The sequence below is a fragment of the Desmodus rotundus genome, chromosome 6 (assembly GCF_022682495.2).
Source record: "Desmodus rotundus isolate HL8 chromosome 6, HLdesRot8A.1, whole genome shotgun sequence".
NCBI lineage: Eukaryota > Metazoa > Chordata > Mammalia > Chiroptera > Phyllostomidae > Desmodus > Desmodus rotundus.
The window spans coordinates 88,881,131-88,894,020 of NC_071392.1; the positions used below are offsets into that span (position 1 = coordinate 88,881,131).

The 12,890-nt window shown below is 47.3% G+C and overlaps 1 protein-coding gene across 1 annotated transcript in view; it reads left to right on the plus strand.

Annotated features, from left to right (window-relative positions):
- CNTNAP2 (contactin associated protein 2) overlaps positions 1-12,890 on the plus strand; it is a 1,617,197-nt gene that overhangs the window by 1,479,906 nt on the left and 124,401 nt on the right. The window contains exon 19 of the mRNA XM_053926665.1: positions 12,189-12,428. Coding sequence (XP_053782640.1) covers positions 12,189-12,428 — 240 coding nt within the window. The remainder of the gene's footprint in view (positions 1-12,188; positions 12,429-12,890) is intronic.

Here is a 12,890-nt window from a genome sequence, read left to right on the forward strand (position 1 = left end):
CATGCCTGGCAAAAGGAAACAGCCTGGAGGTCTTTGTTTAGAAACCACGAGGAAGTCCTCAAACTCTGGCGCTCCAGTGAAACCGTTCTGTTTGCGACAGCTTGCTTTATCTTGCTGTTCATATCTGACCTTAAGTCTCTCGGCCTTTTGACCCCATAGCCATTACCTAAGAGTGCTCATCAGTCTCACAATGGAAAATTTAATTTTTATACCATTTTGTCCAATTTCTTCCATTGTCACAAAAACTCACTTTGTTTTAACTTTTGGACTGAATTCATTAAACCACTTTGTCTTCAAAGGCTGCCTTCTTTTCACGGGCATGAGAAGGCTCACGTAGTTGGTTTTCCTAGCTCTCAGGAGACAACGCAGCTACGCTAAAGCAAGCTTGTGTGCGACCGCTTCCTACCCTTCTCCAGGTGTCGGTTCCGATTAGGATGAAGCCAGGCCGTGCACAGGCAGGCCGTGCACGTTTTAACTCACCATCCGTGGCCGCCAGTCTTGCTAATAAACAAAGCCACCATTTGGACCGGGATACGTTTGCCGACATTCCTTTATGCTTAGGACTATTGGAAAATGAGAAATTAGGAAGAAGTGATTTTTAAACCTTCCCCAAACTATAGAACAAAAGAAATGGCAATGGGCAGGGAAATATTACAGTTTAAAAGTGTGATGTACATGGCTGTTGAGCTCTAGAGGAGAAGGCTGCAGGCAGAGAAGTTGGAAGAGAGACAATCTCACTTCCTGAGCCGGATCCTCTACGTTAAACAGAAGGTCAAAGCCTTACACCGCCAGAAGCCTGTGCCTTCAGACTGAGCTTCTCTGAAGGGCTGGCCTAGGGGCTGAAATAGGAGAGAGCCTTTTGGGAAATTCTTAACTCAAAGCGGCACTTCAGGTGCGGTGCACTCTTTCCCCAGCGTGCCCTCTCTCCCGCCACTGGGACTTGCTTTTGCTGTTCCCTTCATGTCAAAGGACAGATGGGTGAGCAAACTCGGGCACATGAGGGCTCAGCAGGTCACTAAGCAGCAAATGACTTCCGGAAAACCATTTTGAGGTCTTCCAGAAGGTGTGTGTGCGCGCGTGTGGGTGTATTCTCACACATTTTCCACAGGGAAATGTATGCACACACATTTACATACATATGCCCCAAAATACACACACACTCACTTTTCTGGAAGACCATTTGGAGTTTGATTTTATGTACGTATACAGCGTATGTATGTACGAATGTATGTATATCTATTGAGAGAGAGAGCGACAGAAAGCCTTTTGCAAGTATTTTTAATTTATTTCACATAAGAATAAATGTATTTTATACAACAATGAATAAACCTACTCATTTTGCACAGACGTGGTACAGAAAAAAGAATGTACAAAGGGGGAAAGTTTCTAATATGGGGGAAATGTTAAGGTAAAATTTTAGTTGTCAGTTTTGTCATTGAAGCTGTCTCCTCATTTCAAAACACTGTTTTGGCTGAAGCAGAAGGAAAGAGGGTCTGGCCAGGGCCCCACCGTGCTGATTTCCCAGGCAAATTACAGGCACATCCATGACAATTTCCAGCGGGTTCTCGCCACGGTGGTGGCGGAGAGTCGCTCGATCAAGGCCATGTGTGATAATGTGAGGAATTATCAGAATGTGTTCTTTTCCTTGTCTTTCCTTTCTCCTCGTCCCATTTTTACTTTCCTTCTCCTTTCCTCCTTTCACCAAAAGGCAAAGTTTAAAGCTCTTTAATGACAACCTATTTTCAGGAACCCTGGGCAATTCATAATCCTGAACTTATTCTTTCCAAAAGGTACTGGTAGACACTTTTTTCTTGATTTCTTTGAGGTGAATCTTTGCTATTTACCCCATATTTTATTTTCCTTGGAGAAACTACCCTTGAAAAGTGATAGATGATAATAGAGACATATTGCCAATATCTCTTAGATTTTCTTTGGGGGAGGTGGTGGCAGATACTGTATAATTTCTAAAAAATATGAAGATGGCCAAATTGGTCCATAATACCATCAACTCATTCATTAATTTAACAAGTGTGCATTCAGTAGCTGACAGGTGCCAGGGATTTTTCTGGACTCTTGAGATACAAAATAAAATAAAATATAGTTGTTTGTCTCCAAGGAGCTCTTGGTCTTCAGTATATGTTTACGTAAACTACCAACCGTAGTTCAGTGTGAAAAAGCCTAGGGAATGACTATATTTTGAACTTATTTCATGGAAGAATGCAGGTTTCCATCTAGTTCTCACAAAAACGAGTGGGATCCAGTGTAAAGTAAAGCCTGAGGTGGTGGGGGCGGGGGGGGACTGGCAAAGCAGGAAGGCAGCCTGCTGCCAGGATGAGCAGGCTCAGTGTGAAGATGGTGCCTGACCCCAGGGCCCCCGTCCTGCCCACGTCCTGGGCTCTGCGTGGTATCTAAACAGTCTTCCATAAGCATCTTCTTCTCTCAGGAGGCGTAGTGTGGCCTTCCCACTCAGCCAGAGCCCTGGGCGGCCTCAGATAACTTTCCTGGGATATAACTAAGTTCTTGTATTGCACGAAATAGAACGCCACTGGCTTCTAATGCTATATACGTTCACGACCCATTCAAGAGAGCAACCCTAGATGAACTTCTTTAGGCCGTTCTGTGTTTGTGTCACCTGCAGACTTGTCCGCATGAATCCACTTCCCACTTGGCGAGTGAGCCCCCAGACGTGCACCCACATTATGCAGTGTGGCGTGTCCTCCAAGGTTGGTTTGTGCGGATTGAAGGGCAGTTTGGGGCCGGGGCAGAACATCCCAGCCACTCTCCAGGTTTAATTAACGTACCAATAAAGTGGCCACATAGACCAAATGGCTGCCATAAGGAGGAGTAATAAAACTTGTATGGTCCCATTGACCTTTGTTGGTCAGGAGAATATCTTGATTTTATTATAAAAATCAGCCAATGGACATGACTTTGGATTTAGGAAATACAGGCGAATGTCTCAGATCCTGCAGTCAATTGTGACCTTCAGGTGTGGCTTTTTAAAATCAAAATATAAATTGCTTTAATGGTAACAAAATGTATCATAAGCAATGGGACATTCGTGGATTTTCTGGTTGGTCTTTTCTATTAAGATCTTAGCTAGCACAGAACATACAATTTTACAGCTTAAAGAGGCAATTGTGTTTCTATGTTTGTGGGTAAAAATCAGTGGTTACCTGGTGACCAGTTTCCTTCTAAAAGTCCGGAGAAGAAGGTGGTGAACAGATCACCCTGAGGATTTCTATGAAAACAGCGAACTGGCAGAAGCGTGGTCGTGAGAGAGGAAAGGGCAGGGGCCCTGAAGCCCCGAAGATCTGAACTTGACCCTCCATGTCTGATTAGTGGGTGACTTCGGGAAAGTATTCCCCTGAGCCTCAGTTACCTCATCTGTAAAATGGGGGTGATAACATCCATCTTGGAAATGTTCCCGTTGAGTAATTAAGCTCAATGAGACGAAAACTTCCTGTTGAGACTGACACGTAGCGGGAATCCACAGGAGCCCGTTTCCTCACGGACATCAGTGTCAGCCGGCTCCAGTTCAGACGTGCACTCAGCAGGTCGCTGCAAAGGGAGTGGACAACAGCGTTTGTCTCAAGGACTCTTTGGTCCCCAGTTCTATTGGCTCATCAGACCAGCTGAGCAAACAGGAAAATAGGGAATGTTTGGTGGTGAGTGGGGAGCAAAGAGGAAGCAACAAGCCCCTTTTCAACAGAAAGGGCAGAATCAGAATGAATGGGCACAGTTAGGAGATTAATAATTTTTTAAATAAATAATAGGATTTCTAAAGGCAATACCTTCCTAGCAAACAGTGAGGTTAGAGCAGAGAGAAAGTGAGGGAGAGACAGTTCACTGGGGACAACTTTATCCGTTCACACTGCCCAAGCAGTTGACCAGTCCGCCTGAGTACGTTCCATTTTACTGAGCCAAGATTAGGGAGAAAGCGCAGCAGAAATTCAGAGCGTTCGTTAAGCTGTAAGTCATTTAGTACTTTGGGATATATCATTCTAAATGTTTCTTAAAACCCTTTCATTATTAGACTGCCGTCTTGACTAACGATGATGTGTAAGTTGAAGGAATAGCATTTCTCTCCAGAAACCACTTTACAAAGGAAATGAAACTGAAAAATGTCAACTAAGAAAGTTCCGTGTGGACCAACTAGTTGAAGAATATACTGTTGCTATTTAAAAATGCAACTTCAGCCCTGGCTGGGGTGGCTCAGTGGATTGAGCGCCAGCCTGTGCAAAGGGTCGCCAGTTCGATTCCCAGTCAGGACGCGTGCCTGGGTTGCAGGCCAGGTCCCCAGTGGGGTCATGCAAGAGGAAACCACACATTGATGTTTCTCTCTCCCTCCCTCCCTCCCCCTCGCTAAAAATAAGTAAATAAATAAAATCTTTCTTAAAAAATTCAATTTCAGTTCAGCTCAATTCAATAAACATTTACTGCATACCTGTTGGAGGCCAGGGGCTGGCTGAGGTTACAGGACAAAGCTGGTGCCTGCAAAAGCCGCATTCTAGTGGGCAGCCAGCTGCGTCAGTAGGACACGCAGCCTTCACCTTGCTCCAACTTCTCTCCTCCCTTCCCTGCCCAGAATGAAAGAGTCGGTGGTGGCCCCCCGCGTTGCCTATCTGCAAAGGGATTTCGGTGTGGAAATATGTATAACCTCAAAATGGTTTTCCAAAATTATTTGTGTGTACAAATATTTGGGACCATTTGTATATATTTTTTCCGGAAATGGGTGTTGTATTAATGCGATTTTCTCACTTCAACTTACTCCCAGATGGTTCAGGAATTAGTCTTCATGTGTATATATACGTATTACATGTGTGTGTATAACACCGAGACAGATAAATGTGGTGAAATGTTAAAAGTTGTAGAATCTGGATGTGGGAGTTCTTTTTGCTGATCTTGCAATTTTTCGGTAAATATGAGATTATTTCCCAGTACATTGTTCTTTTGAAAGTTTTTTAAATAACTGATTCAAGACCCTCATAGGCAGCCACATACACACCCCAACCTAGAACAGCGAGGCGCCATCCTGACTGACGGCTGAGTAACCTGGGAAGACGAGGAACGATGCAGTGGGCAGGCCTTTCTCCAGACCAAGGAAATCAGAGCTTCTGAGAGCTTGCCTCAGACATGTAGTTCCTAACAGGCAGCCAGGACAGAGACACTCTGATGTCATGTCCCGGACCCCCAGCCGGCTCTCTCTCCTATGCCTCGGTTCCCACTCTTTCTAGGCCAGGAAATACGTTCTCACTTGTCAACACCCAACTTGGGTCACCTTCCCAGTGCAGTGGTCTGGACATTCCCCTGCCCCACCCACAGAAGTAGCCCCTCTCTCCCCTCCGGCTGTTTCCCTCTGCACTCTCTGTTTATTCCAGATCACACACCGTGTTCTAAGGGTGTATTTACTGTGTCTCTGCTGTGTCTCCCAACCGACCGTGAACTCCCTTAGGGAACGAAACTTCTTTCAGTCAACCCCTTCAGGCTTGTGGTATTATGTGCCATCCATAAAATTGACTCTAAAACGTCTATTTCTCGCCCAGTCCTCTCCTCTGTGCAGCAAAATGCCTATCTGATATCTCTGCTCTTCTGACTCAAAGGTTCCTCAAACTTTACCTGTTCGAAGCTGAACTCCTGATACCTGCCACATCCCCACCCCTACCGGGACCACCTCTGCCTCCCCATTATCAGGGCTGTCACCAACATCCATCCAGAAACACAGCAGTCTTCCTAACACCTGTCCTGCGCCTCCCCGATTCTTTTTTTTTATTATTGTTATTCAGTTACAGTTGTGTGCCTTTTCTCCCTCCGCCCCGATTCTTAACCATCCCCAGGTTCTGTCCACGTTACCCCTAGCTGTCTCTTTATTGTGTCTACCCACTAGCCCACCGGGTTTGTAGGCAGCGACGAATGTTCCAACCATAGCCTGTTCCCTCTGGCCCATTAAAGCAGCCTCCTCAGTGTTCTACCCGATCCTCTCTCTCCTTTCCCTCCAATGCATTCACCAAACTGCAGCCAGAGCGATCTTTTAAAACTGCAAATCAGATTATGTCACCTCCATATAAAACCCTTCGAGAGTTACCCATTACTGTTTCTACACAAACACCAAAATCCTCAGAATGCCGCCCCCTTTCTCTTTGAGCCTCCCTTCCCACCACCCTCCCCCGAATTTTAGCCATCTTCACTTTCTTTGCATTGGTCCCCACATTCCCTCTTTCCTCAGGGCTGTGCACCTGCATCCTTCTCTTCCTAGGACGCTTTGCCTGCCCCTAGTCTCAGTTAAAGCTCATTCTCCTTCAGTCATTAACTTAAACACCAACTCCCTGCTAAGTCTCTACTAGCATGGCTTTCTGTATAGAAGGCATGTAATAAACACTTTAAAGAATACATGAAAAGACTGGCCGCTAGCCAGAGGAAGGTGGGAGTTCCAGGGAGGGCTGCTTTAGGATGGGCATGATGTAAAGCCCACAGCGATTGAACGACTTGCCTGACCAGGGCCGTACAGCTGGTTGGTGGCAGAGCCAGGACTAAAAAGCACACAGACGGCGACTCCTGCCTTCCACACGCACCACGTTAACCTCTCACTCGATGCCTCAGATGAAGTTCGCTGCAGGGAAGTCCTCATCTCCTTCGCTCTCCCTAAAGCATTCTAACCTGCTCAGGGCCATCCGTGCCGTCGTGCTTATTAACGCCGTTTGAGAAGCGTGACCCTGGAATTCTGGACGCAAACTCTCCTCCTGGTTAAGATTCGAGTCAAGTTGTTCAGTGCCGCTGGTTCTTAAACTCCCGGTGAGAAGGCCCCCAGCTCCTACACAGCTCACAGACCACAGAGCTTAATGATGTGTTTAAAGTAATAAACATCATATCTGTGTCTCAGGGGCAGCACGTGGCATTCAGGATCAGCCTGAGAGGTTTTCCTTTGCTATTTCTTCTCCTTGGTGCAGATCCAGACACTTGAAGCTTATTGCATAGATGCTGACCTGGAAGTAACCTGGCCTTTAGAGAGAATTAGGGGGGTAGGGGTTACAACGGTTCTGCATTCCCCTGCATGCCCAGAACAAGCAGAGGTGAACATTCACCTGTCCCAGGTCCAATGTCGTTAGTCCAAAATGGTTATGTTAAATTGAAGAAAACATCAAACAGAATAAAAAATTTAGGAAGGACGTTCAGCATGGTGCACTGGGGGATAAAAAGCAGATTTTGCCAATGTAAGACCAGGAGAGAAATACTGTATTTCAGGGTAACAGGGCCTTGGGAGTGCAATGGAAACAAGTATGAGCAGAGCTGGGCCTTGCAGAGAGCCCTGGGAGGGGCCAGGCCTGTGCAGAATCGGGCTGCTGCAGAGAAGCGATGCCCAGCATCAACAGGAGCAGAGCTCCAGAAAACGCACTTAACTTAGTGACTAGGTGATAAATTAAAACGCAGTTAATGAGCATGATTATTCCAGGCAATGGGATTCAGTCATGACAGAGTTTAGTGACCCCGAGGCTGGGCTCAGGCCCATCCTCCTCCGGTACGGTGTCAGCTCCCCAGCCATCCCCCTAGATGTTACAGAAGCCAGACAGCTTTCAGGAAGTGGGATAGCTGGGACGAGGCAGAGGAGAGCTTTGCAAGGCAGGAAGGAGTAAGCAAATACCACAGCCTGTGCATACAACAGAAGATAAAAAAGAAGGAGGTCTGTTGTTAGGGCCTGAATGTTTGTGTCTTCCCCCAAATCCATATGTGGAACCCCCAAACCCCAACATGATCATATTGAGGGAGGAGGCATTGGGGGTAATTAGGTTTGTATGAAGTCCTGAGGGCGGGGCCCTCAGGATGAGACCAGTGCCCTGATAAGAAGAGACCAGAGAGCTAGTGCTTGCTTGCTCTCTCACTCTCTCCCTCTTGCCACATGAGCACATAGCAAGAAGGCAGCTGTCTGCAAGCCAGGAAGAGAGCCCTCTCCAGGAATGGAGTCAGCTGCCACCTTGATCTTTGTTACTTACAGCAACAGAACTGTGAGAATACATTTCTGTGTTTAAGCCACCCAGTTACAGTACTTTGTTATAGCAGCCCACGCTAAGACAGCCACCACGAGGCAGGGCTCAATCAGAACAGTTTGTGTGAGTGACTGGGTCAGAGGCAGGTGAGCAGAAGGGGAGCGTATGCTGGGGACCATTCACCGGCTGGGAGACCAGTTGTGAACATCTCTTCTCCACTCCGTATTTATTGATGTCATCTCAGCAGCTTGAGATGAGCCAAGGTGTACTGTTTACACCATGGGAATAGGCAACCACTACACACCAGGGTTTTCCCACTGGAGAGGCAGCTGTGTAACATTGACCAGCATGCCACTGTATACGTGAGGCGAAAGCCTTGTGGGAACAGAGGTCCCGGGAGTTCTCATATTCAAAATCAACCCTAACCTCTTTGCTGTGGTTGCTGTTGCTGTTTAATTACTAATACACAATGGCATTCTTCAATTATCTTTTATTACCTACCCAGAGTGATTCAGCATTTGTAGGCTCTCCTGGCAAACTAACCAGCATTTAAAGTATTGTTTCCATGGGGAACTATTTCCAAATTGCAAGTTACTGACTTTAAAATAAACTTTTGGAAAACAGCCCATTTGTGAGCTGGGGACTTTGAATTCTGGGCCCTCACGGGGACGTTAGAGAACAAAAAGAATCACATCAGATTTTTAAAAACTACAGGTTGCAAAAGAAATCCTAGGTGAAAAGGAATGGAATAGAATTATTGAACTTGGAGGAGAGAGAGGGGAGGAGCAATGTAATCGCAGGGTGCATGCCAGCTGCGTTTGTTTCTCTGCCGTGAACATCAGGGGTTTGGGCAGACCGGGGGAAATGCCTGCGTGGCCTTACTCTGATGTGTGGTTTGCGTGTTTCATTTGGAACATTTCCAGACTAACTTCCCCCAGTGAAGGGTAGTTTATTTAGGATCCGTTCTGAGGACCAAAAAATGTTAAGACGAGATTGCTTGCTGGCTTCAGGGTTCCCGACACCTTCCGGAGCCTCAGTCGACAGATGGTGTGATGTATTTCACAATTTTGGGAAGCATGATATAATTCAACAAATCCCTTCCATAACACATCTTGGAATGTAATCATAATACATCCTAGAATAACTAAACCCAAAATGTATCCTTTTCTATCCAAAAATGAATGTCATAAAGCTTAAGCTATCCCATACTAGTATAAAAACCTTAAAACAAGTATTCTAAATCAATACTTTTTGACCATTTAATGAGGGAAAAGGTGTTATTTGGGGCTTGTTAAATTAGTGTTATTTTAGTCACTCATTCAGAAGGGTTGGGGATGTTACTTTCCTAAGTGATATTACAGTACCCTGATTTAGCTTTTCCTGAAAACAATCTGAAACAAAGAAATGAGAGCTGTAAATCTGCCACTTGGAGCCTTAAATGGTCCACAGCCCTCCCAGGCCCTGGTTTAACAGTTGGTTTATGACATGGTTTCAGAATAACGCTCTCAAGCATAGTATAACCCTTCCTCCAAAACGGACATGAATCCATAAAGCTTGTTAATGGTGACTCTAAAACCCCCAAAAGTAGTCTCTGTGGCATATTTCTGGTTTGTTGATCTAAAATCCTTAGCTTCCTGAATGTCCCTTCATGATCCGCCTGGGTCATCACCAGTTTGTCTGAGAATGGGTACCAGTTCCCCCTGGCCGGAAGGCCCGGCTCCCTGCTGCGCCTGGTGCACCACCCTGCCTGCGCTCTCCTCGAGGGTCTCCCACTCCTGCGCATCCGTGTCACCAGGGAACCTGTCACCCTTGCTGAAGCGTATTTGCATGCTGCGCCCTCAGTGAGCAAGCTGCTCCTCTTCTCCACCTATATATAGCGCCTGCCTCTGGCTCTTTGGGTCCTGGTTCCAATGTCTTCTCCCAGGAAGTGTTCCTAGGGCCCCGGAGAGCACGCTGGTGCCCCGGAGTCGCAGGTTCCCCACTGCGTACACTGACCCTGCACCCACCACAACGTCGGTTAGTCTACAGTGTCCTCTACACGGAGCACCCCTGCGAGCAAGACTGTGACCTCCGCACCCAGCATGGAGTCTGGCCCACAGCCGCCACTGGACAGATGCTTGCTGCAAGAAGGAAGGCCAGATCAGGATCTTCCAGGCGGTGAGACGGGGGTCTAGTCTCCCAGCCTGCCGAGAAAGGCACAGACACTTGCCACACACTCGTAACACACTCACTGTGTGTTTGGGTTTTTGACACGTCTCCTCCCACGCCCGCTGCTGGACAGAAAGCTCCTCGAGGGCAGTGGTGCATTTTGTGCATCTTCACGTTCCAGGAAGTCGTGCAGTGACTGGCGTGGCGTAAGTGCATATTTGATCTGCGTTTGCCAACAGCACGCTGGCGTTTTCGATCAGGACGATTCTCAGCTGTACAAAACAGACCCACACATTGGAGGACACCAGCAGTCCCGCCCTGCTCACTCAACACCAATGGTACCCCGTCATTTGGACACGCCCTCCCATACACACACGCACGTGTGTGCATGCACATGCAAACGTGCACGTGTGTACCTACCCATGTGTGCTCATACATGCATGTGCACACGCACATGCATGCCCCCATGTGCATGCTCATTCACATGTGTACATGCTCGCACGTGCACACACGCAACACACACACACATTTGTACAAGTTCTTGTGGTGGGAGGTCAGGCGGAGAATGGTGCTGCCCATAGTTGAGAGCCTCTAGTCACTGGAACTCTCACCACAGCTCAGTGAGCAGCGGGTCGTGGAGACTGTACCAGCGCCAGGGTGACTTACGGAGGGTTGCCCGTGTGTGGCGGCATCAGGCACGGTACAGTGCGGCATCTGTGGCCCTCAGTGGGGCGTGGTAACTTTTCTGTGTAAGGTGACTGACTAATCTTCATTGAAGGTTTATCGTATACCCTAGGCACTAGGCTAAGTGTGCACATCGGCTGTTTAATCCTCACAGCAACCTGTGTGGCCCCATTTCTCAGTGAAGGAAACAGAGGTTTAGAGAGTTGCAAGCCATAGACCAAGTTCACACACTTGGTCTGTGTCAAGGCCAAGAGTCACCCCGAATCACTGTGCTGTACTGACTCTGCTGGGCATGTTTAACAAGAACAGACTTCACGTATCCCAGGTGCAAGAATGCTTTTTAAGTTCGTCCCTCCTATTAATTACAGTGTGGCCTGGTGTTTCGCAAAGCCTGTCTGTGTGGTGTCGAGGTAGCGGGATGAGGAGGGCAGGTTCCAGGGGCACAGAAGTTGGAGAAACACTTTCAGAGGGGCACATGGAGAGGACAATGGAACAGTAAACACTGAAAACCAAACCAATCTCGGAGGGGTGCCTCGGGGTTTCCTAGTGACTCTCAGGAGGTGCTTTCAGAACATTCCAGAGCAAACGGCAGTGAAAACCACAGCAGGAGCTGGTCTGCCAGGAAACGATTGAAAATCAGCTAGCACCCACCGAGTAGGCTGTAGGAAATGCCTGAGGAAGGGTTAGTGACCTTCCTTCCAATTTCATAATAATAATAGATACTATGTATTAGGTGCTGATTACTTTAAATGACCTTTCATAATTTCCACTCTTATTATCTTCCTTTCACAAATAACATACTGAAGCCTAGAGAAGCTGGTCAAGTCACATCACCTACGGCCACTATTTGATGGCAGTGCCAAGTTTGGACCCAGTTCCCTCTAACCTCGTGCCTCGTGATTTGAAACACTGTACTCCAAGCGCCCAGCACTGAGGGCGTGGTCTGGGGCTTCCCTGTGGGCATGAATGTCCAAAGCAAAACCGTCTCAAAGGTGGGGCCCCAGAGCGCCTGGCATGGGTGGTTTGTATTACAACACTGCCTTCTTCGCAGTGCGTCTCTTCAGCCAAACTTATTCATCCGGTCTGAGTACGAAACTGACGTTCTCTCCGGCGTGATTTACATTTCTTATTTTTATTATTGCATTTTAAACTCTCAGATCGCCACATTGTTGCACGACTTTTTTTGATGGTGTGTTCGTGTTAAGGAAGTAACATCCATCTGCCTAGGAGCCCTCCCAGTCTGACCCCATCCTAGAGCCCGAGTCTGTCCTCGGTGACCTGCCTAGAGGCTGACAGTCAACCCAAGTTTAAGTTGTTGATGGTCCCGGCACCCGACTTCTCCTCCTTTTTCAGCTTCTCTTTCCTTTTCAACAGACGTTGGTGCATTTTTTGAAGAGGGGATGTGGCTGCGGTATAACTTCCAGGCACCCGGGATCAGCAGCAGAGAATCAGGCAGCAGCAGGGCTGAGAGCTCACAGGAGCAGCAGAGCCCGCCGCCGGACCTCACCCACGAGGAGGTCCGGTTCAGCTTCAGCACCTCCAAGGCGCCCTGCATTCTCCTCTACGTCAGCTCTCTCACCACGGACTTCCTGGCGGTCCTCGTCCAACCCACCGGTAAGGACCGTGACGCCTGGCCACTGAGTGTTGGGTGGATGGAATGTTCTAGTGAGAGTCTAGATCATTCTTGGCTTCTCCTTTATTCCTCACAGGAAGTTGAGCAAGTCACCTAATGTCTTTGAACCCTATTTCCCTGTTTGAGAGCCAGCAAAGCAACTGGTCCGGTGCATGCTTAATAGCAGTGTGTACAGTAGTAATGTTGCTAAGGCATGTTGAGTTACTTACAGGAACCATATTACATGATATGAGATGATTTATATAATGATGATGATTTTTTTGTTCCTAATGATTAAATACATTCACTACTCTACCAACAAGAGCTTTGAAGTAATGAATGAACTTTATATAAATAAATGAATTATTACCCTGATTTATGATAATGACCAAACAGGTTCCTACAGAACGTCTGAATATTCAATGGAAATAGAAAATCAGAGACATTTGCACTCCTAAGCCCTC